Genomic DNA, 27,319 nt, shown 5'->3' on the forward strand with positions numbered 1-27,319 from the left:
CATGTAATATCTAACTAACTTCTTGGAAAAAATGTTATATGTTCAGATTTGTCCCAAAAGCTGCTCCCATTATCAGTCTGCCCTCTGTCCTCTGTCCTGTCTGTCCTCTCTGTCCTGTCTGTCCTCTGTCCTGTCTGTCCTCTCTGTCCTGTCTGTCCTCTGTCCTGTCTGTCCTCTCTGTCCTGTCTGTCCTCTGTCCTGTCTGTCCTGTCTGTCCTCTATCCCTGTCTGTCCTGTCTGTCCCTCCTGTCTGTCCTGTCTGTCCTCTCTGTCCTCTCTGTCCTCTATCCTCTCTGTCCAGTCTGTCCTCTATGTCCTGTCTGTCCTCTATCCTGTCTGTCCAGTCTGTCCTCTCTGTCCTGTCTGTCCAGTCTGTCCTCTATGTCCTGTCTGTCTCTATCCTGTCTGTCCAGTCTGTCCTCTCTGTCCTGTCTGTCCAGTCTGTCCTCTATGTCCTGTCTGTCCTCTATCCTGTCTGTCCAGTCTGTCCTCTCTGTCCTGTCTGTCCAGTCTGTCCTCTATGTCCTGTCTGTCCTCTATCCTGTCTGTCCAGTCTGTCCTGTCTGTCCAGTCTGTCCTCTATGTCCTGTCTGTCCTGTCTGTCCTGTCTGTCCTCTGTCCTGTCTGTCCTGTCTGTCCTCTCTGTCCTGTCTGTCCTCTCTGTCCAGTCTGTCCAGTCTTGCCTCTCTGTCCTGTCTGTCCTGTCTGTCCTCTATCCTGTCTGTCCAGTCTGTCCTCCTCTGTCCTGTCTGTCCTCTCTGTCCTGTCTGTCCTGTCTGTCCTCTATCCTGTCTGTCCAGTCTGTCCTCTCTGTCCAGCCTGTCCTGTCTGTCCTGTCTGTCCTCTCTGTCCAGTCTGTCCTGTCTTTCCAGTCTGTCCATTCTGTCCTCTCTGTCCTGTCCTCTCTGTCCTGTCCTGTCTGTCCTCTCTGTCCAGTCTGTCCTGTCTGTCCTCTCTGTCCAGTCTGTCCTCTGTCCTGTCTGTCCTCTCTGTCCTGTCTGTCCTCTCTGTCCTGTCTGTCCAGTCTGTCCTCTCTATCCTGTCTGTCCAGTCTGTCATCTCTATCCTGTCTGTCCAGTCTGTCCTGTCTCTAACACAGAACCATCCTACTAGTGCTCTAATGCTGATTATTGGATGAACTACAGTAGTCTTTTCTTCAGTGACTGAGGACATTGTCTCATATTAAACTGCTATTTGCCTGTAAAGTGAGGTAAGATAACCCTGATAATTTATAGTAAAGTAGTAATCCTGTAGTTTTCATGGCCTTATGTCATCCTTGTCCTGGTCAGGGGGAGAGAGAGAGTTCAAATTCCTGATTTTTCTTACAAGAGCTATTGCCTGTCACTCACCGCCTGCTGTGACCAGCAGTAGGCTACACTGAAAACGGAATACGGAATACTGTGGAATGCTCTAATGAAGGAAGGAAATATATAGCTGTGGAATTTCTTTCTCTGTCTCTCTCTCTCTCTGTCTCTCTCTGTCTCTCTCTGTGTGGCTCTCTCTCTGTCTCTCTCTCTCTCTCTCTCTCTGTGTCTCTCTCTCTCTCTCTCTCTGTCTCTCTCTCTCTCTCTGTCTCTCTCTCCCTCTCTCTCTCTCTCTCTCTCTCTCTCTCTCTCTCTCTCTCTCTCTCTCTCTCTCTCTCTCTCTCTCTCTCTCTCTCTCTCTGTGTCTCTCAGTCAGTCAGTAAACATAGGCAGGAATTTGAATTGCTTTCTGCAGGAGTTCAGTTCTTCTAGTCTGTCTGTTTCAGATTATTTCCAGGATGTTTATTTAAGGAGGAATTTAATCAGATTCCTATTGACCCCTTGTAGTTTTAGTAACAGTATCTGCATGGTGCTCCCTTAAGAGGGATAGAGAGGTACTTATGGGTTCAAAATGACACGTGAAAGACCAGAAACCCACATATTGCTTAACGTCAATAACCATAGACCTGAGCGTGACTTTGACGATGGGTACATTTTAAAACTCTTAAAACTGAATTCCATCAGCATCTGGTATTCATTTCTTTAATTTTCAGACGTTATTCATTTGTAGAGCGTTCTCTTCTCTGGTATTAGACTACATCCCACTTCTCCTCTCCACAGTTAGCCTGGTTGCCATCTGTCTTCTGCTATTACGTTCTGTCTGTGCTAAATGAGGAGAGGAATGTTAGATAAAGCATTAGTACCCAGACTTCTCCACAGTCTCTCAATCAGATTATTATTTCCAAAACACACTGTATGGTTGTGTTTAAGTGATGCTATTGGTATTCGAGTCCCAGCAGAACTACGCAGGACTCTACAGTCCCAACAGAACTACGCAGGACTCTACAGTCCCAACAGAACTACGCAGGACTCTACAGTCCCAACAGAACTACGCAGGACTCTACAGTCCCAACAGAACTACGCAGGACTCTACAGTCCCAGCAGAACTACGCAGGACTCTACAGTCCCAATAGAACTACACAGGACTCTACCGTCCCAATAGAACTACATAGGACTCTACAGTCCCAACAGAACTACACAGGACTCTACAGTCCCAAGTCCCTGCCTGGCCTGGCATGTTGTGGCTGTAGATGATAGATGAATGAAGGTGACTGCCTGGCCTGGCATGTTGTGGCTGTAGATGATATATGTAACACTATGCAAAATCAAATCAAATCAAATGTTATTGGTCACATACACATGGTTAGCAGACGTTATTGAGTGTAGCAAAATGCTTTTGCTTCTAGATCTGACAGTGCAGCAGTAACTAACAGGTAATATCTAACAAATTCCACAACAAAACCTAATACACACAATCTAGTAAGGGAATTCACCGTATTCCTAGCGTTATGATCTCAGAAACCCAGAACTAAAGTCTTGCATAGTTGCGTCAGATTCTCCATTTATGTCACATAGTCTGTTGAGTTTTTCATTTTATTGTGCTCTGTTGCAAAACCATTGCAAAACGTTTCGCTACAGTGTGCGGCCTGAATACACCCCAGGTCAGGCAGGTCAGAGTCGAAACACCAAACTCTGCAGACTCCATAAGAACAGCTGGCTGCTTAATGTACTTTTTGGCAAAGATCACATTGTCACACCACACCAACTGGTTTCAATCAGTCATTCATCCTAATACAATCTGTATGCACACATTATAATCGACGTTGTGTTTATGTTATAGTAAAGATCGGTGGTTTTCCATCGGTGGTTTTCCATCGGTGGTTTTCCATCAGTGGTTGTCCATCGGTGGTTGTCCATCGGTGGTTGTCCTTGCTGATGTAATTGTAAACGTCTCTCCTTATATTTCAACAGCTGGTTTCAATCACAGTGTTCGGAATATTTGGTGACCCTGTCCATACAGGAAGTCAACTGGAATACTTTACCTCTCTGGTTCTTTGGCCCATCATTGAGGAAAGATCTTTACCTCTCTGGTTCTGTGGCCCAGATATCACTGAAGAAAGATCTTTACCTCTCTGGTTCTGCTTGGCCTCAGATATCACGGGTAAAGATCTTTACCTCTCTGGTTTTCGGCCCAGATATCACGGAGGGATCTTTACCTCTCTGGTTCTGCTTGGCCCAGATATCACGGAGGAAAGATCTTTACCTCTCTGGTTCCATCGGCCTCAGATATCACGGAGGAAGATCTTTACCTCTCTGGTTCTGCTTGGCCTCAGATATCGGAGGGATCTTTCCTTTGGTTCTGCTTGGCCTCAGATATCACGGAGGAAAGATCTTTACCTCTGGTTCTGCTTGGTAGTTATCACGGAGGAAAGATCTTTACCTCTGGTTCTGCTTGGCCTCAGTTTCAGATCAGCTGGTTGGCCTCAGATATCACGGAGGAAAGATCTTTACCTCTGGTTGGCCTCAGTTATCACAGAGGAAAGATCTTTACCTCTCTGGTTCTGCTTGGCCTCAGACACCACTGAGGAAAGATCTTTACCTCTCTGCTTGGCCTCAGATATCACTGAAGAAAGATCTTTACCTCTCTGGTTCTGCTTGGCCTCAGATATCACGGGTAAAGATCTTTACCTCTCTGGTTCTGCTCGGCCTCAGATATCACGGAGGAAAGATCTTTACCTCTCTGGTTCTGCTTGGCCTCAGATATCACGGAGGAAAGATCTTTACCTCTGGTTCTGCTTGGCCTCAGTTATCACGGAGGAAAGATCTTTACCTCTCTGGTTCTGCTTGGCCTCAGATATCACGGAGGAAAGATCTTTACCTCTGGTTCTGCTTGGCCTCAGTTATCACGGAGGAAAGATCTTTACCTCTCTGGTTCTGCTTGGCCTCAGATATCACGGAGGAAAGATCTTTACCTCTGGTTCTGCTTGGCCTCAGTTATCACGGAGGAAAGATCTTTACCTCTCTGGTTCTGCTTGGCCTCAGACACCACTGAGGGATCTTTACCTCTGCTCTTGGCCTCAGATATCACGGAGGAAAGATCTTTACTCTCTGGTTCTGCTTGGCCTCAGATATCACGGAGGAAAGATCTTTACCTCTGGTTCTGCTTGGCCTCAGTTATCACAGAGGAAAGATCTTTACCTCTCTGGTTCTGCTTGGCCTCAGACACCACTGAGGAAAGATCTTTACCTCTCTGGTTCTGCTTGGCCTCAGATATCACTGAAGAAAGATCTTTACCTCTCTGGTTCTGCTTGGCCTCAGATATCACGGAGTAAAGATCTTTACCTCTCTGGTTCTGCTCGGCCTCAGATATCACGGAGGAAAGATCTTTACCTCTCTGGTTCTGCTTGGCCTCAGATATCACGGAGGAAAGATCTTTACCTCTGGTTCTGCTTGGCCTCAGTTATCACGGAGGAAAGATCTTTACCTCTCTGGTTCTGCTTGGCCTCAGATATCACGGAGGAAAGATCTTTACCTCTGGTTCTGCTTGGCCTCTGGATCTTTACCTCTCTGCTTGGCCTCAGATATCACGGAGGAAAGATCTTTACCTCTGGTTCTGCTTGGCCTCAGTTATCACGGAGGAAAGATCTTTACCTCTCTGGTTCTGCTTGGCCTCAGACACCACTGAGGAAAGATCTTTACCTCTGGTTCTGCTTGGCCTCAGATATCACGGAGGAAAGATCTTTACCTCTCTGGTTCTGCTTGGCCTCAGATATCACGGAGGAAAGATCTTTACCTCTGGTTCTGCTTGGCCTCAGTTATCACGGAGGAAAGATCTGGTTCTGCTTTCAGACACCACTGAGGAAAGATCTTTACCTCTGGTTCTGCTTGGCCTCAGATATCACGGAGGAAAGATCTTTACCTCTCTGATTCTGCTCGGCCTGAGATATCACTGAGGAAAGATCTTTTACCTCTCTGGTTCTGCTCGGCCTCAGACATCACTGAGGAAAGATCTTTACCTCTCTGGTTCTGCTTGGCCTCAGATATCACTGAGGAACGGTCTTTACCTCTGGTTCTGCTTGGCCTCAGATATCATTGAGGAAAGATCTTTACCTCTCTGGTTCTGCTTGGCCTCAGACACCACTGAGGAAAGATCTTTACCTCTCTGGTTCTGCTTGGCCTCAGATATCACTGAGGCAAGAGGAAAGACTGAAGAAAGATCTTTACCTCTCTGGTTCTGCTTGGCCTCAGATATCACTGAGGAATGGTCTTTACCTCTCTGCCTCAGTATCACTGAGGAAAGATCTTTACCTCTCTGGTTCTGCTTGGCCTCAGACACCACCGAGGAAAGATCTTTACCTCTCTGGTTCTGCTTGGCCTAAGCACTGAAAAAGTTCTTATAAAAATAATCTCTCTGATTTCAGGTCTTCATTGTTGCCTGGTGATCTTTTGCATTACAATCTGTAAAGTGTGCTGGTTTATTTGGGTTATTTTGTTTTTGACTAGGATCTTTGAGTTGAGAGCAGTTAGTTCCTTGTTGTCTACATCCCTTTCCTGTCAGGTGACCTGTCACCAGTTTAAACTTCCTGACATTGGCCGTGTTCCAGAGCATCAAACCCCATGATACATTGTTGGTAAATGAGGACTGACTGACCTACAAATAATCATGAGTAGTTATATATGATGCAAGGTGATTTGTAGATCAGTCAGTTGCAACTCACCTGTCAAACATCCCCCACCTGACCTCTGACCCTCAAACTCACCTCTCCTGTCTATGCCCCTACAGGTTTGAGAGATGAAAACCTCAAGATGGTGGCAGCGATTTTCCATCATCAGCTTCCTGTTAGAGGTGTGGCTTCCTGCCTGGATCATGGCCCAGACAACGCCCCTACCCAGGGCACCACCTCCCCCAAACCACAGAACGAGCGGCTGCAGTTCCGTCTGGTTGGGTACCCCGAAAGCACAACGAGGGGCGCATCGAGGTCTTCTACAAGGGAGAGTGGGGGACCATCTGTGACGACGACTTCTCTCTGTCCAACGCCAACGTCCTCTGTCGTCAGCTGGGATTCGTCTCCGCTACGGGTTGGACACACAGCGCCAAGTACGGCAAGGGCCAAGGTGAGCTACAACAACCGTCATAGAGCAGCTATTCCATATTTTACAATTCCAAAGCATGAAGGATGGACACATCACGCCAGGTTATAGCAAGGGTCACGATCAGTAATAGAACTGTTAGATAGCGCCTAAAAGCCATACAACGTGGAGCAGCCATTAGGAAACCATTCATCAGTAGAGAACTCAAACGCAACAGGATACAGTGGTTTACAATGAACACGCACAGTCCATTATTCTCTACGTTGTGTTACAGTTGACCGATGGTGACGTGATTTCTTTATTCTCTATGCAGGGAAGATCTGGCTGGATAATGTGCAGTGTAACGGAGGAGAGAAGAGTATTGACCTGTGTAAATCTCGGGGTTGGGGCAACAGTGACTGCACACACGATGAGGACGCTGGAGTCGTCTGCAAGGATGAGAGGCTTCCTGGGTTTGTCGACTCCAACGTCATCGATGTAAGGCATTACCATGGGTTAGCAGGGTTGGGGGTCAATCCCAGTCAATTCAGGAAGTTCACTGGAGACCCAATTTCGAATTCTATTCTATCTTTTGAATAAAGAACATGTTGAATTAGAATTGGCTTTACCCATAGGACTCTGGTCAACAGTAGTGTTCTATATAGGAATAGGACTCTGGTCAACAGTAGTGCACTATATAGGGAATAGGACTCTGGTCAACATTAGTGCACTATATAGGGAATAGGGCCCTGGTCAACAGTAGTGCACTATATAGGGAATAGGGTTCTATAGGACTCTGGTCAACAGTAGTGTTCTATGTAGGGAATAGGGTTCTATAGGACTCTGGTCAACAGTAGGGCACTATATAGGGAATAGGGTTCTATAGGACTCTGGTCAACAGTAGTGTTCTATGTAGGGAATAGGGTTCTATAGGACTCTGGTCAACAGTAGGGCACTATATAGGGAATAGGGTTCCATAGGACTCTGGTCAACCGTAGTGTTCTATATAGGGAATAGGGCCCTGGGTTCCAATATAGGGAATAGGACTCTGGTCAACAGTAGTGCACTATATAGGGAATAGGGTTCCATAGGAGGGCTCTGGTCTACAGTAGTACCACAATAGGGAATAGGGAATAGGACTCTGGTCAACAGTAGGGCACTATATAGGGAATAGGACTCTATAGGGGGCCTGGTCACTCTGGTCAACAGTAGTGTACTATATAGGGAATAGGGCTCTGGTCTGGTCAACAGTACCACTATATAGGGAATAGGGTTCTATAGGACTCTGGTCAACAGTAGGGCACTATATAGGGAATAGGACTCTATAGGACTCTGGTCAACAGTAGGGCACTATATAGGGAATAGGGCTCTATAGGACTCTGGTCAACAGTAGGGCACTATATAGGGAATAGGGCTCTATAGGACTCTGGTCAACAGTAGGGCACTATATAGGGAATAGGGTTCCATAGGACTCTGGTCAACAGTAGTGCACTATATAGGGAATAGGGTTCCATAGGACTCTGGTCAACAGTAGTGCACTATATAGGGAATAGGACCCTGGTCAACAGTAGTGCACTATGTAGGGAATAGGACTCTATAGGGGCCTGGTCAACAGTAGTGCACTATATAGGGAATAGGGCCCTGGTCAACAGTAGTGCACTATATAGGGAATAGGACCCTGGTCAACAGTAGTGCACTATGTAGGGAATAGGACTCTGGTCAACAGTAGTGCACTATATAGGGAATAGGACTCTGGTCAACAGTAGTGTTCTATATAGGGAATAGGACTCTGGTCAACAGTAGTGCACTATATAGGGAATAGGACTCTGGTCAACAGTAGTGTTCTATATAGGGAATAGGACTCTGGTCAACAGTAGTGTTCTATATAGGGAATAGGACTCTGGTCAACAGTAGTGCACTATGTAGGGAATAGGGTTCCATAGGACTCTGGTCAACAGTAGTGTACTATATAGGGAATAGGGCTCTATAGGGCCCTGGTCAACAGTAGGGCACTATATAGGGAATAGGACTCTGGTCAACAGTAGTGCACTATATAGGGAATAGGACTCTGGTCAACAGTAGTGTACTATATAGGGAATAGGGCCCTGGTCAACACTAGTGCACTATATAGGGAATAGGGCCCTGGTCAACAGTAGTGTACTATATAGGGAATAGGGCCCTGGTCAACAGTAGTGTACTATATAGGGAATAGGGTCCTGGTCAACAGTAGTGTTCTATATAGGGAATAGGGCCCTGGTCAACAGTAGTACACTATATAGGGAATAGGACGCTGGTCTATAGCAGTGCACTATATAGGGAATAGGGCTCTGGTCTATTGTAGTGCACTATATAGGGAATAGGGCCCTGGTCTAAAGTAGTGTACTATATAGGGAATAGGGCCCTGGTCTAAAGTAGTGTACTATATAGGGAATAGAATGCCATTTGGGATACAGTTAAATGTACTGCTCCTCTGTCACCAGTCTGCTGCTGATGTCTGTCTGGGTTTATACACTCTGCATAGGTTACTGAACTGAACATAACAGGAACTAGGACTGCAGGTGAAAATGACATGCTGCTGATTTCCTATTGGGTGCTTTGGTGATGCTCTATAGAGCCCTATGCTAGAGTTTACACTCTCATAGATCATTCCCTACGTCATAACATGGCCGTGTCATTAGTTAACCACTGGTGATGACTGTCCAAACTGAGGAAGCACAGTTGTAGTGTTGAAAAGCACATAGGTGCCAGACAGCCACTCTTTTTCCATCTACCTTCTCTCTGTCTCTGTCTCTCTGTCTCTCTGTGTCTCTGTCTCTGTCTGTCTCTCTCTCTCTGTCACTCTGTCTCTCTCTCTCTCTCTCTCTCTCGCTGGCTCTCTGTCTCTCTCTCTCTCTTGCTCTCTGTCTCTCTCTCTCTCTCTCTCTGTCTCTCTGGCTCTCTCTCTGTCTCTCTGTGTCTCTCTCTCTGACTCTCTCTGACTCTCTGACTCTCTGACTCTCTCTCTCTCTTCCCTCTCTCTCTCTTTATTGTTCAATACTTTAGACTTTTTGATAGTAAGGAGACATTTGTGACACAACCTTAAACTGGGGGCCTCCAGGACTCTGGGTTACTGTTCAGCCTTCTGATTGGATGGTTAGATCAGGAAGGAAATATGTCTTTAAAACTCCTTATTGGACAGTTTAAACTCTAAAGAAGAGCTTTCATAAGAGTTAGGCTTTCCTCCTTCTTTCTGCTTCACCTGCTCCTCCCCCGACCCTCCTGCTCCTCCCGCCACCCTCCAGCTCCTCCCCCTACCCTCCTGCTCCTCCCCTCCTGCTCCTCCCCCTACCCTCCTGCTCCTCCCCCTCCTGCTCCTCCCCCCCCCCCTCCTGCTCCTCCCCCTACCCTCCTGCTCCTCCCCTACCCCTCCTGCTCCTCCCCCTACCCTCCTGCTCCTCCCCCCTCCTGCTCCTCCCCCTACCCTCCTCCCCCTCCCCCTCCCCCTCCTGCTCCTCCCCCTCCCCCTCCTGCTCCTCCCCCTCCCCCTCCTGCGCCCCCCCCCCCTCCTGCTCCTCCCCCTACCCTCCTGCTCCCCCTCCCCCTCCCCCTCCCTCCTCCCCCTACCCCTCCTGCTCCTCCCCCTACCCTCCTGCTCCTCCCCCTCCTGCTCCTCCCCCCTCCTGCTCCTCCCCCTACCCCCTGCTCCTCCCCCTCCCCCTCCTGCTCCTCCCCCCTCCCCCTCCTCCCCCTACCCTCCCCCTCCTCCTGCTCCTCCCCCTCCCCCTCCTGCTCCTCCCCCCTCCCCCTCCTCCCACCACCCTCCCTCCTCCCCCTCCTGCTCCTCCCCTCCTCCCCCTCCTCCCCCTCCCCCTCCTGCTCCTCCCCTCCCCCCCCCCTCCCACCACCCTCCTGCTCCTCCCCCTCCCCCTCCTGCTCCTCCCCTCCTCCCCCTCCTCCCACCACCCTCCTGCTCCTCCCCCTCCTGCTCCTCCCCTCCTCCCCCTCCCCCCTCCTGCTCCTCCCCTCCTCCCCCTCCTCCCACCACCCTCCTGCTCCTCCCCCTCCCCCTCCTGCTCCTCCCCTCCTCCCCCTCCTCCCACCACCCTCCTGCTCCTCGCCCTCCTCCCACCACCCTCCTGCTCCCTCCCCCTACCCTCCTGCTTCTCCCCCTCCTCCCCCTACCCACCTGCTACTCCCCCCTCCCCCTACCCTCCTGCTTCTCCCCCCCTCCCCCTACCCACCTGCTCCTCCTCCCCCTACGCTCCTGCTCCCCTCCTCCCCCTACCCACCTGCTCCTCCCCTCCTCCCCCTCCCCTCCTGCTCCTCCCCCTCCTCCCCCTACCCACCTGCTCCTCCCCTCCTCCCCCTACCCTTCTGCTCCTCCCCTCCTCCCCTACCCTCCTCCACCTACCCACCTGCTCCTCCCCTCCTCCCCTACCCTTCTGCTCCTCCCCTCCTCCCCTACCCTCCTGCTCCTCCCCTCTCCCCCTCCTCCCCCTGCTCTCTGTGTTCCTGTGTCCAGTCTGGCGAACAGACAACAAACCAGGAGTTCAGCCAAGTCCTCTTCCACCCACTCAGTCTGACCTGACTCAATGCAGCGCAGCCTGGGAATGAAGAATCCACAGTTACAAACCAGTTACTATTACTGCCTTTAGTCAACCAGTTACTATTACTGCCTTTAGTCAACCAGTTACTATTACTGCCTTTATACAACCAGATACTATTACTGCCTTTAGTCAACCAGTTACTATTACTGCCTTTATACAACCAGTTACTATTACTGCCTTTAGTCAACCAGTTACTATTACTGCCTTTATACAACCAGATACTATTACTGCCTTTAGTCAACCAGTTACTATTACTGCCTTTAGTCAACCAGTTACTATTACTGCCTTTAGTCAACCAGTTACTATTACTGCCTTTAGTCAACCAGTTACTATTACTGCCTTTAGTCAACCAGTTACTATTACTGCCTTTAGTCAACCAGTTACTATTACTGCCTTTAGTCAACCAGTTACTATTACTGCCTTTAGTCAACCAGTTACTATTACTGCCTTTAGTCAACCAGTTACTCAACCAGTTACTATTACTGCCTTTAGTCAACCAGTTACTATTACTGCCTTTAATCAACCAGTTACTATTACTGCCTTTAGTCAACCAGTTACTAGTACTGCCTTTTAGTCAACCAGTTACTATTACTGCCTTTAGTCAACCAGTTACTAGTACTGCCTTTAATAACAACCAGTTACTAGTACTTCCTTTAATAACAACCAGTTACTATTACTGCCTTTATTCAACATATATCATAAACAACTGTTTAACATAAACACTCTCTGTTCTGTCATCCTCTGAAACCCGTCTGTCTCTCTGTACCTGGTCAATTGGTTTCTCTCTGCAATATAATAACAATCAATGACCAAGGGAACCGTAGAAACAGTTAATCAATGATTACACCACTGATGATTAAGACAGTATCAGACACTGAGAACATATGAAGCAATCCTATGATCCCATCCTATGATCCCAGCCTATGATCCCATCCTATGATCCAATCCTATGATCCCAGCCTATGATCCCAGCCTATGATCCCAGCCTATGATCCCAGCCTATGATCCCATCCTATGATCCCATCCTATGATCCCATCCTATGATCCCAGCCTATGATCCCATCCTATGATCCCATCCTATGATCCCATCCTATGATCCCATCCTATGATCCCAGATCCCATCCTATGATCCCAGCCTATGATCCCATCCTATGATCCCAGCCTATGATCCCATCCTATGATCCCATCCTATGATCCCAGCCTATGATCCCAGCCTATGATCCCAGCCTATGATCCCAGCCTATGATCCCATCCTATAATCCCAGCCTATGATCCCAGCCTATGATCCCAGCCTATGATCCCATCCTATGATCCAATCCTATGATCCCAGCCTATGATCCCAGCCTATGATCCCAGCCTATGATCCCAGCCTATGATCCCAGCCTATGATCCCAGCCTATGATCCAATCCTATGATCCCAGCCTATGATCCCAGCCTATGATCCCAGCCTATGATCCCAGCCTATGATCCAATCCTATGATCCCAGCCTATGATCCCAGCCTATGATCCCATCCTATGATCCAATCCTATGATCCCAGCCTATGATCCCAGCCTATGATCCAATCCTATGATCCCAGCCTATGATCCCAGCCTATGATCCAATCCTATGATCCCAGCCTATGATCCCAGCCTATGATCCCAGCCTATGATCCCAGCCTATGATCCCAGCCTATGATCCCAGCCTATGATCCCAGCCTATGATCCCAGCACATGATCCAATCCTATGATCCAATCCTATGATCCCAGCCTATGATCCAATCCTATGATCCCAGCCTATGATCCCATCCTATGATCCCATCCTATGATCCCAGCCTATGATCCCAGCCTATGATCCCAGCCTATGATCCAATCCTATGATCCCAGCCTATGATCCCAGCCTATGATCCCATCCTATGATCCCATCCTATGATCCCAGCCTATGATCCCAGCCTATGATCCCAGCCTATGATCCCAGCCTATGATCCCAGCCTATGATCCCAGCCTATGATCCAATCCTATGATCCCAGCCTATGATCCCAGCCTATGATCCCATCCTATGATCCCAGCCTATGATCCCAGCCTTTGATCCCAGCCTATGATCCCAGCCTATGATCCCAGCACATGATCCAATCCTATGATCCCATCCTATGATCCCAGCCTATGATCCCAGCCTATGATCCCATCCTATGATCCCATCCTATGATCCCAGCCTATGATCCCATCCTATGATCCCAGCCTGCAGCAGAACACAGCAGCCCCAGAACACACTGCTGCAACTAGGAAGCCTGTCTTCCACCTCCGAAGATTAACTGAGGCACAAATTATCATTTTAACATCTTTCTCTCTCCGGGTTACTTTTTCCTTTGTCAATGTTTTACGTTTTATTTTAGCTTTATTTTACAAGGTTAGTCTCATTGAGATTAACAATCTCTTTTCCTGAGAGAGACCTGGCCAAAATACCAGTTTTAAACACAGAGCACTACAGTTTAAACCACACAGCACTACAGTTTAAACCACAGAGCACTACAGTTTAAACCACACAGCACTACAGTTTAACACGACAGTTTAAACCACACAGCACTACAGTTTAAACCACACAGCACTACAGTTTAAACCACACAGCTCTACAGTTTAAACCACACAGCTCTACAGTTTAACACTACAGTTTAAACCACACAGCACTACAGTTTAAACCACACAGCACTACAGCTAAACACTACAGTTTAAACCACACAGCACTACAGTTTAAACCACACAGCACTACAGCTAAACACTACAGTTTAAACCACACAGCACTACAGTTTAAACCACACAGCACTACAGTTTAAACCACACAGCACTACAGTTTAACACGACAGTTTAAACCACACAGCACTACAGTTTAAACCACACAGCACTACAGTTTAAACCACACAGCACTACAGTTTAAACCACACAGCTCTACAGTTTAAACCACACAGCACTACAGTTTAAACCACACAGCACTACAGTTTAAACCACACAGCACTACAGTTTAAACCACACAGCACTACAGTTTAAACCACACAGCTCTACAGTTTAAACCACACAGCTCTACAGTTTAAACCACACAGCACTACAGATTGAACCACACAGCACTACAGTTTAACACTACAGTTTAAACCACACAGCACTACAGTTTAAACCACACAGCTCTACAGTTTAAACCACACAGCTCTACAGTTTAAACCACACAGCACTACAGTTTAAACCACACAGCTCTACAGTTTAAACCACACAGCACTACAGTTTAACACTACAGTTTAAACCACACAGCACTACAGTTTAAACCACACAGCTCTACAGTTTAAACCACACAGCTCTCCAGTTTAAACCACACAGCACTACAGTTTAAACCACACAGCACTACAGTTTAACACTACAGTTTAAACCACACAGCACTACAGTTTAAACCACACAGCACTACAGTTTAACACTACAGTTTAAACCACACAGCACTACAGTTTAACACGACAGTTTAAACCACACAGCACTACAGTTTAAACCACACAGCACTACAGCTAAACACTACAGTTTAAACCACACAGCACTACAGTTTAAACCACACAGCACTACAGTTTAACACGACAGTTTAAACCACACAGCACTACAGTTTAAACCACACAGCACTACAGTTTAAACCAAAGAGCACTACAGTTTAAACCACACAGCTCTACAGTTTAAACCACACAGTACTACAGTTTAAACCACACAGCTCTACAGTTTAAACCACACAGCTCTACAGTTTAAACCACACAGCTCTACAGTTTAAACCACACAGCTCTACAGTTTAAACCACACAGCACTACAGTTTAAACCACACAGCACTACAGTTTAAACCACACAGCACTACAGTTTAAACCAAAGAGCACTACAGTTTAAACCACACAGCTCTACAGTTTAAACCACACAGCACTACAGTTTAAACCACACAGCTCTACAGTTTAAACCACACAGCTCTACAGTTTAAACCACACAGTACTACAGTTTAAACCACACAGCTCTACAGTTTAAACCACACAGCACTACAGTTTAAACCACACAGCACTACAGCTAAACACTACAGTTTAAACCACACAGCACTACAGTTTAAACCACACAGCACTACAGTTTAACACGACAGTTTAAACCACACAGCACTACAGTTTAAACCAAAGAGCACTACAGTTTAAACCACACAGCTCTACAGTTTAAACCACACAGCACTACAGTTTAAACCACACAGCACTACAGTTTAAACCACACAGCACTACAGATTGAACCACACAGCTCTCCAGTTTAAACCACACAGCGCTACAGTTTAAACCACACAGCTCTACAGTTTAAACCACACAGCTCTACAGTTTAAACCACACAGTACTACAGTTTAAACCACACAGCTCTACAGTTTAAACCACACAGCACTACAGTTTAAACCACACAGCTCTCCAGTTTAAAACACACAGCACTACAGTTTAAACCACACAGCTCTACAGTTTAAACCACACAGCACTACAGTTTAAACCACACAGCTCTCCAGTTTAAAACACACATGTTCACATTGACCAGCCAGATGGTTTGGAAGAGTGTGGTGCAACTAGGAGTCAAAACATTGACAGCCCCCCACTTCATTATCCATTTAAGTGTTTAACCAAACTTTAAACGTTTTTGTATTTGGGTTCAGTTTCAAGCTTTGAGAATAATACTCCACGATACTTGTTGAGCACCATCATTCTGTGGGGCTTGATGGGATACTGTTACTTGTTGAACACCATCATTCTGTGGGGCTTGATGGGATACTGTTACTTGTTGAGCACCATCATTCTGTGGGGCTTGATGGGATACTGTTACTTGTTGAGCACCATCATTCTGTGGGGCTTGATGGGATACTGTTACTTGTTGAACACCATCATTCTGTGGGGCTTGATGGGATACTGTTACTTGTTGAACACCATCATTCTGTGGGGCTTGATGGGATCCTGTTACTTGTTGAACACCATCATTCTGTGGGGCTTGATGGGATACTGTTACTTGTTGAGCACCATCATTCTGTGGGGCTTGATGGGATACTGTTACTTGTTGAACACCATCATTCTGTGGGGCTTGATGGGATACTGTTACTTGTTGAACACCATCATTCTGTGGGGCTTGATGGGATACTGTTACTTGTTGAACACCATCATTCTGTGGGGCTTGATGGGATACTGTTACTTGTTGAACACCATCATTCTGTGGGGCTTGATGGGATACTGTTACTTGTCGAACACCATCATTCTGTGGGGCTTGATGGGATACTGTTACTTGTTGAGCACCATCATTCTGTGGGGCTTGATGGGATACTGCTACTTGTTGAGCACCATCATTCTGTGGGGCTTGATGGGATACTGTTACTTGTTGAGCACCATCATTCTGTGGGGCTTGATGGGATACTGTTACTTGTTGAACACCATCATTCTGTGGGGCTTGATGGGATACTGTTACTTGTTGAACACCATCATTCTGTGGGGCTTGATGGGATACTGTTACTTGTTGAACACCATCATTCTGTGGGGCTTGATGGGATACTGTTACTTGTTGAACACCATCATTCTGTGGGGCTTGATGGGATACTGTTACTTGTTGAACACCATCATTCTGTGGGGCTTGATGGGATACTGTTACTTGTTGAACACCATCATTCTGTGGGGCTTGATGGGATACTGTTACTTGTTGAACACCATCATTCTGTGGGGCTTGATGGGATACTGTTACTTGTTGAACACCATCATTCTGTGGGGCTTGATGGGATACTGTTACTTGTCGAACACCATCATTCTGTGGGGCTTGATGGGATACTGTTACTTGTTGAGCACCATCATTCTGTGGGGCTTGATGGGATACTGTTACTTGTTGAGCACCATCATTCTGTGGGGCTTGATGGGATACTGTTACTTGTCGAACACCATCATTCTGTGGGGCTTGATGGGATACTGTTACTTGTTGAGCACCATCATTCTGTGGGGCTTGATGGGATACTGTTACTTGTTGAGCACCATCATTCTGTGGGGCTTGATGGGATACTGTTACTTGTTGAGCACCATCATTCTGTGGGGCTTGATGGGATACTGTTACTTGTTGAACACCATCATTCTGTGGGGCTTGATGGTGTATGCGTGATCATCAATATCCATGATATTTACTGCGTTAGGTTCTTCGTCTTCATCTAGGTTTTCATAGATTTACCCTGACATCTTTAACACTCCCGTCTAGCGATATGTCAGTTGTAGCTCCCCTGCTCTGCTCAGGTTTCTGTGTGATAGCCTAATGTAAGATATCATTTTATCTGTCAAACCAATATGACACTAACCACCACAATGTGACTCCCAAGCAGCCTGGGTTTCTGAACATCATGTTTGCTTCCCACAGTATAAATTAATTCTAAACATGCGATTAAAGCATACAACTGACAATATATTTGCATAGAGCAAAAATTAGGATCCTGTGAATTGGCACATAAATCACATATTATGACAGGTTTCCACCTGTTATGGCATCCACTCCGTGAAACGGCCATTGAATGGCGTTTTCTTTTCCGTCTATGCTGTGTCTGTGTGACATCAGTGACATCAGTGTGAAGACGTGTGTGTGTGTGTGGGGAAGTGTTTCTTCATTGATGTCATTCACACCACGAGAAACTCTGATGGTCCACTTGACAGCACAAGCAGATCTGGCATCCGGCTACGTAACACTAGGACCGTACTGATCAGGAGAGATCACGTTGTGTTTCTGTCACAGAACGAGTCAGGACGGTAGATCTGGCTATCAGGCCTTACAAAGTTCTATTGCTCTGAGGGGGTCACATCGGGTCATAGGTGACACCACAGCACTCTGTATAACCCCTGTATGAACTATGACCCCTGACCCCCTCGTTATAGGTGCAGGTGGATGAGAGCAAGGTGGAGGAAGTGGATCTGTATGACCCCTGACCCTTTGCTACAGGTTCAGGTGGAGGAGGTGTGTCTGCATGACCTGTATAACCTTGACCCATAACCTCTGAGACCACAGGAGGTTGGTGGCACCTTCATGTGGGGAGGATGGGCTCATGTTAATGGCTGTAGTGGAATAAGGGGAATGGTATCAAATACATCAAACATGTGGTTTCCATGGTTTTCGTGGTTTCCATGGTTTCCCTGTGTTTGATGCCATTCCATTCGCTCCGTTTCAGATGTTATTATGAGTCCATCCTCCCCCATCAGCAACCTCCACTGTCTGAGACCTAACCTCTGACCTCTAACCCCCTTACAGGTGCAGGTGGATGAGGACAGGGTGGAGGAGGTGCGTCTGCGCTCGGTGGTGCCCACCAAAAAGATGCCCGTCACCGAGGGCGTGGTAGAGATTAAGTACAAGGACGGCTGGGCCCAGATCTGTGATGTGGGGTGGACCCCCACAAACACTCGGGTCATCTGTGGTATGTTGGGGTTCCCCCATGAGAGAAAGGTCAACAAGAACTTCTACAAGTAAGTCAGGGTAGAGGGATTCACTCATACCAGGGAATATATTCTAATATCTACATCGTAGGCTTAAATTGACGATATGGCAAATAGGAGTGACAATGTCGTCTGCTATTATTCCTCAGTCATTTTCCATCCAGATTGTCAGACCCCAGGTGGTTTGTCATTGTTGATAGACAACAACAAAATGTTTGCCTCTTTCACACTCACTTTACGGAGTTCAAAAGTACAATTCTTGTCTTCCATAATATGTTCAGATATACTTGGATGTGTAGTGTCAGCGTTTGTTGTTGTTGGCATGTCATCCCTAAGTTCGCTTATCTTGCCAATGAAATAATCATTAATAATATAGTTAAATAATAGTTAAATAATAATCATTAAAGTAGTTGGTATCAGTGGGCTTTGTGATGAAGGAGCCATCTGATTCAATGAATGACGGAGCTGAGTTTGCCTTTTTTTTTCTCCGAATTTCATTGAAGATGCTGCAAATCTTTTTACTATCATTCATTAAGTAATTTATCTTTGTTTCATAGTGTAGTTTCTTCATCTTTTTTTACTCAGTTTAGTCACCTGATTTCTCAATTTGATTTAAGGTCGCCCATCGGTTGTGCAGCCAGGCTTATGTGCCATTCCTTTAACCTTTACCCTTTACCCTCTCAACCATAAAATGTTTCAATTCCTCATCAATCCATGAGGATTTAACAGTTTTTACAGTCATTTTCTTAATGGGTGCGTGCTTATTATTAACTGGGATAAACTATTTCATAAATGTGTCAAGTGCAACTTCTGTTTGCTCCTCATTACAGACCAGCAAATATTCTTTACATCATCAACATAGGAATCACTACAAATCTTATTGTATGACCTCGTATACACTATATTAGGCCCAGCCTTTGGAGCTTTGGTTTTCCTTCATATGGCTACTATATTGTGATCACTACATTCTGTTTTTTCATATTGTTTTTAACTCGTTTTGTACATAATGTTGCTGCCCACCGTCTCTTATAACCAAAAAGAGCTTCTGGACATCAGAACTGCGATTACTCACCTCGAACTGGACAAAGATTTTTTCTTTAATGAGTCCGAAGCGAAGGAAATACTGCTTTGTAAAGACAAGTCCCAAATCACCGTCATCAGCATGAGGAAAAGATGGAGGGGAAGGAATTTGCCAACGGTACCTTGTATTATTGGCCAACATCATTGGAAAACAAACTGGACGATCTATGATTAAGACAATCCTACCAACGGGACATTCAAAACTGTAATATCTTATGTTTCACCGAGGCTGAACGACGACACGGATAATATGCAGCTGTCTCCATTTGGCAAATCTGACCAGAATTCCATCCTCCTGATTCCTGCTTACGAGCAAAAACTCAAGCAGGAAGTACCAGTGACTCGCTCAATATGGAAGTGGTCAGATGACTTTGATACTACGCTACAGGACTCTTTCGCTAGCACAGACTGGAATATGTTCAGGGATTCATCCAATGGCATTGAGGAGTATACCACCTCAGTCACCAGCTTCATCAAGAAGTGCATCGACGACGTCGTCTCCACAGTGACTGTACGTGCATTTCCAAACCAGAAGCCATGGATTACTGGCAACATCCTCATCAAGTTAAAGGGTAGAGCTGCCGCTTTCAAGGTGCGGGACACTAATCCGGATGCTTATAAGAAATCTCGCTATGCCCTCAGACGAACCATCAAATATTTTAAGTCTTTGTGTGTTTATTGGATAGAGAGAAATAGAAGTGAAATGTAAGAGAGTTCTGAAAGAGAAGTGGTTCGCTTTTCAAACCCTATGCTGGCAGCGGTACAGCTGTGTTTCATTGGCTTAGAACCCTAGACTTCCGCAGGCCACTTATTCACCATTGGCTAAAAGGCTGGAATATATTATTGCGTTGGAACTTTGAGATAAAATCAGACTAGCTGATAATATTAATGGTAGGCAACAGACAAGGAATGTTAATAACGTGTAATCGTTAATGCACCGCAGCGGAATAACAGAATGTTCTGGAACAGGGGATCTGACCGACTTATACAATATGAACGTTGTCGTGACTTTTTTCAACATTGTCCTGTTTTTAAATGTCCTTAGTCACTCTAGCGACTGATTGGGGGATTCTGGACTCTTGCCAGAAACTCAGGGAATGTTAAGAAGGAGTTGTTGAAAAGAAAAGTTTGACATCACAGGAAGTTGCTGATGGGGGAAGAACGGCTCATAATAATGGCTGGAATGGTATCGAATGGAATGGCAAGGAAACCATGTGTCTGATGTGTGTGATACCGTTCCACCTACTCCGCTCCAGTCATTAACACGGGCCCGTTGCTTGGTGGCACCCTAGGGGAGGACGGGCTCGTGTTAATGACTGGAGCGGAGTAGGTGGAACGGTATCACACACATCAAACACAAGGAAACCATGGAAACCATGTGTTTGATACCGTTCCACCCATTCCGTTCCAGTCATTAACACGAGCCCGTCCTTCCCAATGAAGGTACCACCAACCACTTGTGTTTGACTTTTACTGGCGTATTGCATTTACAAAAAATATTAAGAAAATAATGCAAATACAATTAACTTTAATTTTGTAATAGCCAACAATTAAATCCCATCATCATATAACATAGTAATACATCAAAACCATCCCACTCCTTCAGGCAAAGTTCAAATCTTAATACAAATGTTTATTTAGTTATTTTTAATTTAACCCTCATTTTACCAGGTAAGTTGACTGAGGACACATTCTCATTTACATTCTCATTGACCTGGGGAATAGTTACAGGGGGAGGAGGGGGATGAATGAGCCAAATGTAAACTGGGGATTATTAGGTGACCGTGATGGTTTGAGGGCCAGATTGAGAATTTAGCCAGGACACCAGGGGTTAACACCCCTACTCTTACAATAAGTGCCATGGGATCTTTAATGACCTCAGAGAGTCAGGACACCCGTTTAACGTCCCATCCGAAAGACTGCACCCTACACAGGGCAGTGTCCCCAATCACTGGCCTGGGGCATTGGGATATTCTTCTAGACCAGAGGAAAGAGTTCCTCCTACAGGCCCTTCAACACCACTTCCAGCAGCATCTGGTCTCCCATCCAGGGACCAACCAGGACCAACCCTGCTTAGCTCAGTGTTACAGAATATAAAGGTGTTATGGAATATAAAGGTGTTACAGAATATAAAGGTGTTACGGAATATAAAGGTGTTACGGAATATAAAGGTGTTACGGAATATAAAGGTGTTACGGAATATAAAGGTGTTACAGAATATTAAGGTGTTATGGAATATAAAGGTGTTACAGAATATTAAGGTGTTATGGAATATAAAGGTGTTATGGAATATAAAGGTGTTATGGAATAAAACGGTGTTATGAAATTTAAAGGGGTTAGGGAACATATGGACTCTGATTTTAAATGGTGGGCTGTGAGCCCTCCGGTTTCTTTTCCCAATATAACCCTTCTCCTCCAGATTGACGGCAGACAGACAGACAGAGATCGTCAGTCTGGGCCGTCCTCCATTAATAAGGTCGTCCTCCCATCCCGTGTCATCCTGTATGCAGGCACATGGTGTCTTATCTCTCAGTGGTGTATGACGACTGAGACTCTGCTCTCTCTGACTGACTGAAGGGCGATGCAGTGATTCAGGAAGGGGAAATGGGTCGATGATTAGGCCCAAGTCCAGAACACAGAGAGAACCCTTTGGAATGCAGATACTGACTGCCTGCAATGGGAGACTATCCAAGTGAGCCAAGTAGCTATCAGTAGCTATCAGTCTGCTGTAATACTGTAGCTATCAGTCTGCTGTAATCCTGTAGCTATCAGTCTGCTGTAATCCTGAAGCTATCAGTCTGCTGTAATCCTGTAGCTATCAGTCTGCTGTAATCCTGTAGCTATCAGTCTGCTGTAATCCTGTAGTTATCAGTCTGCTGTAATCCTGTAGCTATCAATCTGCTGTAATCCTGTAGCTATCAGTCTGCTGTAATCCTGTAGCTATCAGTTTGCTGTAATCCTGTAGCTATCAGTCTGCTGTAATCCTGTAGCTATCAGTCTGCTGTAATCCTGTAGCTATCAGTCTGCTGTAATCCTGTAGCTATCAGTCTGCTGTAATCCTGAAGCTATCAGTCTGCTGTAATCCTGTAGCTATCAGTCTGCTGTAATCCTGTAGCTATCAGTCTGCTGTAATCCTGTAGCTATCAGTCTGCTGTAATCCTGTAGCTATCAATCTGCTGTAATCCTGTAGCTATCAGTCTGCTGTAATCCTGTAGCTATCAGTTTGCTGTAATCCTGTAGCTATCAGTCTGCTGTAATCCTGTAGCTATCAGTCTGCTGTAATCCTGTAGCTATCAGTCTGCTGTAATCCTGTAGCTATCAGTCTGCTGTAATCCTGTAGCTATCAGTCTGCTGTAATCCTGTAGCTATCAGTCTGCTGTAATCCTGTAGCTATCAGTCTGCTGTAATCCTGTAGCTATCAGTCTGCTGTAATCCTGTAGCAATCAATCTGCTGTAATCCTGTAGCTATCGGTCTGCTGTAATCCTGTAGCTATCGGTCTGCTGTAATCCTGTAGCTATCGGTCTGCTGTAATCCTGTAGCTATCGGTCTGCTGTAATCCTGTAGCTATCAGTCTGCTGTAATCCTGTAGCTATCAATCTGCTGTAATCCTGTAGCTATCAGTCTGCTGTAATCCTGTAGCTATCAATCTGCTGTAACTCAGGATGAACTGACAGTCTTCGTTTATTATAAGGAGGTCAGGGCCCATATTCATAAAGTTTATCAGAGTAGGACCACTGATCTAGGATCTGTTTAGCCTTTTAGTTCAGAATGAGTAATATTACATGAACAAGGGGAGAGCTGATCCTAGATCAGCGCTCCTGCTCTGAGAGGCTTTATGAATACAGGCCCAGGCTAATTTAGGTCAGGCTCAGTAACGTGATGCTAATATTTCCTGTCAGTGTCTTGGCTCCTCTCAATATTCACATTCTTCTGAAGAATGTGTTGTCTGGGAACACTGTGTCTACCTTCCTCACAGCTCAACACTATATTTCTCATAAGAATATAACCTGCTGTAAAAGTTGGTCTGTTCAGTTGGAATGAGATATTATGTGTCAGGAAGTAAGGATTTTTGAATTCTGTGTGCTGAATGTTTTCATCACACCGACACCACTGTAGCAGCCAGATGGCTTTATGAGCAGGGCCCTGAACTGACCTGAACTGACCTGAACTGAACTGACCAGGAAAAACTCTGATAGGGCCCTGAGTTTTTCCTGGTGAGGTCTCTTGATTCATTTTTCTCAAGACAAGTAGAGTAATGTCTGAACCCTCCTGGAGTAGCAGCAGAGTACCACAGCAGCAGAGTACCGCAGCAGAGTACCGCAGCAGAGTACCACAGCAGAGTACCACAGCAGAGTACCACAGCAGCAGCAGAGTACCACAGCAGAGTACCACAGCAGAGTACAGAGTACCACAGCAGCAGCAGAGTACCGCAGCAGAGTACAGCAGAGTACCACAGCAGAGTACCACAGCAGCAGCAGAGTACCGCAGCAGAGTACCACATCAGAGTACCACAGCAGCAACATGATGAGGACCTTGACCTGAGTTGTCCCTGGGCAGGTCACCCAAATGTTGAGATTTATGAGACTATTGGGCAAAAACAGGATATGTGACTTTTCTTTTCAGAGCGTTCAAGGAGCCGAGTAGTCCAATAGCCAGGTAGCCCAGTAGTCCAATATCCAGGTAGCCCAGTAGTCCAGTAGTCCAATAGCCAGGTAGCCCAGTAGTCCAGTAGTCCAATAGCCAGGTAGCCCAGTAGTCCAGTAGTCCAATAGCCAGGTAGCCCAGTAGTCCAGTAGTCCAATATCCAGGTAGCCCAGTAGTCCAGTAGTCCAATAGCCAGGTAGCCCAGTAGTCCAGTAGTCCAATAGCCAGGTAGCCCAGTAGTCCAGTAGTCCAATATCCAGGTAGCCCAGTAGTCCAGTAGTCCAATAGCCAGGTAGCCCAGTAGTCCAGTAGTCCAATATCCAGGTAGCCCAGTAGTCCAGTAGTCCAATAGCCAGGTAGCCCAGTAGTCCAGTAGTCCAATATCCAGGTAGCCCAGTAGTCCAATATCCAGGTAGCCCAGTAGCCCAGCAGCCCAATATCCAGGTAGCCCAGTAGTCCAGTAGTCCAATATCCAGGTAGCCCAGTAGCCCAGTAGTCCAATATCCAGGTAGCCCAGTAGTCCAGTAGTCCAATAGCCAGGTAGCCCAGTAGTCCAGTAGTCCAATATCCAGGTAGCCCAGTAGTCCAATAGCCAGGTAGCCCAGTAGTCCAGTAGCCCAGTAGTCCAATAGCCAGGTAGCCCAGTAGTCCAGTAGCCCAGTAGTCCAATAGCCAGGTAGCCCAGTAGTCCAGTAGCCCAGTAGCCCAATATCCAGGTAGCCCAGTAGTCCAGTAGTCCAATAGCCAGGTAGCCCAGTAGTCCAGTAGCCCAGTAGCCCAATATCCAGGTAGCCCAGTAGTCCAGTAGCCCAGTAGCCCAATATCCAGGTAGTCCAGTAGCCCAGTAGCCAGGTAGCCCAGTAGCCCAATAGCCAGGTAGCCCAGTAGCCCAATAGCCAGGTAGCCCAGTAGCCCAATAGCCAGGTAGCACAGTAGCCCAATAGCCAGGTAGCACAGTAGCCCAATAGCCAGGTAGCCCAGTAGCCCAATAGCCAGGTAGCCCAGTAGCCAGGTAGCCCAATAGCCAGGTAGCCCAGTAGCCCAGTAGCCCAATAGCCAGGTAGTCCAGTAGCCCAGTTCCCAGTAACCCAGTAACCCAGTAGCCCAGTAAATCAGTAGCCCAGTAGCCCCGTGCCCAGTAACCCAGTAGCCCAGTATTCCAGTAGCCCAGTAGTCCAGTAGCTGAGTATGTTAATATCTGCTTTTTCTCTTTGTACCTCAGGGAGAATAGGGCTTTCCCGTAGGAGAATAGGGCTTTCCCGTAGGGAGAATAGGGCTTTCCCATAGGTAGAATAAGGCTTTCCAGCTGTAAGAATAGGGCTTTCCCTTTCCCACCTGGACAAAAGGAACACCAGAGGGCTTTCTTTCCCATGGGGAGAATAGGGCTTTCCTGTAGGGAGAATAAGGCTTTCCAGTTGTGAGAATAGGGCTTTCCCATAAGGAGAAGAGGGCTTTCTTTCCCATACGGAGAATAGGGCTTTCCTGAAGGGAGAATAGGGCTTTCCCATAGGGAGAAGAGGGCTTTCCAGAAGGGAGAATCGGGCTTTCTTTCCCATACGGAGAATAGGGCTTTCCCATAGGGAGAAGAGGGCTTTCCCGTATGGAGAATAGGGTGCCATTTGAGACGTATCCTCTAACTGTCTGGCTGCTTGTCTCGTGTCCTGTTTTGTTCCTGTCTGCTTCCTGTTTGTACTGACCCTCCAGGTCTATTCCGTCTAGTAGAAGATTCTCTGCCGTGTTTTGGAGGGGGGGTTTTCATGGAGAGGTATTTAGGACAGGGGGAAAAATACAGGCTTTTCCAAATATAACGGTCAATTATAATTTTAAACAACTGTTTCTGGAACGTACAGTGTGTGTAACCAACTAAAGGACCCTTTTCTCATGCAGTGGTTTCTTAACAATACCTTTGAGAAATGTATTATATATTTACTGGCTGGCCTATCTAGGGGAACGAGTCCAAAGTCATTAACAAATGTAATATAATATTATATAATAATAATATAATATAATATAATATTTACACCGTTTCTGGTTGATTTTCCTCATACCGGCACCTCAGATTTTACAAATGGAGACAGACTGAGGGGGGGGCAACTTTTATACACCTTTCAGCAACGTGTGTGGCTGAAATAGCCGAATCCACTAATTTGAAGGGGTGTCCACACACACTTCTGTATACAATAGTGTACACATTAATACTTGAAATATCTCTGCCATTGAAAAAGTAATGTATCAGAGTATAACTTAATAGTATAGTGGTATACTTAACAGAACTGTCCTCTCCTGTTACATTACCCAGGAAGCACACCTTACTGCTCTCCTCTTAACCTGACCACAGCTATCCCATCTGTCTGTCTGTCTGTCTGTCTGTCTGTCTGTCTGTCTGTCTGTCTGCCTGCCTGCCTGCCTGCCTGCCTGCCTGCCTGCCTGCCTGCCTGCCTGCCTGCCTGCCTGCCTGCCTGCCTGCCTGCCTGCCTGTCTGTCTGTCTGTCTCTGTCTTAGTCTCTCTGTCTCTGCCTCTGTCTCTGCTCTACCTCTGTCTCTGCTCTACCTCTGCCTCTGTCTCTGCTCTACCTCTGCCTCTGTCTCTGCTCTACCTCTGCCTCTGTCTCTGTGTCTGCTCTACCTCTGCCTCTGTCTCTGCTCTACCTCTGCCTCTACCTCTGTCTCTGCTCTACCTCTGCCTCTGTCTCTGCTCTACCTCTGCCTCTGCCTCTGTCTCTCTGCCTCTGTCTCTGCCTGTCTCTGCTCTACCTCTGCCTCTGCTCTGCCTCTGTCTCTGCTCTACCTCTGCCTCTGCCTCTGTCTCTGCTCTACCTCTGCCTCTGCCTCTGTGTCTGCTCTGCCTCTGTCTCTGCTCTACCTCTGCCTCTGCCTCTGTCTCTGCTCTGCCTCTGTGTCTGCTCTGCCTCTGTCTCTGTCTCTGCCTCTGCCTCTGTCTCTGTCTCTGCTCTACCTCTGCCTCTGCTCTACCTCTGCCTCTGCTCTGCCTCTGTCTCTGCCTCTGTCTCTGCTCTACCTCTGCCTCTGTCTCTGCCTCTGTCTCTGTCTCTGCTCTACCTCTGCCTCTGCCTCTGTCTCTGCTCTACCTCTGCCTCTGTCTTAGTCTCTCTGCCTCTGTCTCTGCTCTACCTCTGCCTCTGTCTCTGCTCTGCCTCTGCCTCTGCCTCTGCCTCTGCCTCTGTCTCTGTC

General features: G+C 46.7%; 2 protein-coding genes across 2 annotated transcripts in view; both read left to right on the top strand.

Annotated features, from left to right (window-relative positions):
* Window positions 1–2,466, top strand: part of LOC112257198 (lysyl oxidase homolog 3B) — a 32,079-nt gene extending 29,613 nt beyond the window's left edge. The window contains 1 exon segment of the mRNA XM_042326219.1: window positions 2,235–2,466. Coding sequence (XP_042182153.1) covers window positions 2,235–2,466 — 232 coding nt within the window.
* Window positions 2,467–6,089: 3,623 nt separating this feature from the next.
* The window catches only part of LOC112235582 (lysyl oxidase homolog 3B-like), a 63,225-nt gene continuing 41,995 nt past the window's right edge, over window positions 6,090–27,319 (top strand). The window contains 4 exon segments of the mRNA XM_042325056.1: window positions 6,090–6,206; window positions 6,208–6,419; window positions 6,709–6,872; window positions 18,221–18,432. Coding sequence (XP_042180990.1) covers window positions 6,097–6,206; window positions 6,208–6,419; window positions 6,709–6,872; window positions 18,221–18,432 — 698 coding nt within the window. The 5' untranslated portion in view covers window positions 6,090–6,096.

This window comes from Oncorhynchus tshawytscha, linkage group LG08, assembly GCF_018296145.1.
Source record: "Oncorhynchus tshawytscha isolate Ot180627B linkage group LG08, Otsh_v2.0, whole genome shotgun sequence".
NCBI lineage: Eukaryota > Metazoa > Chordata > Actinopteri > Salmoniformes > Salmonidae > Oncorhynchus > Oncorhynchus tshawytscha.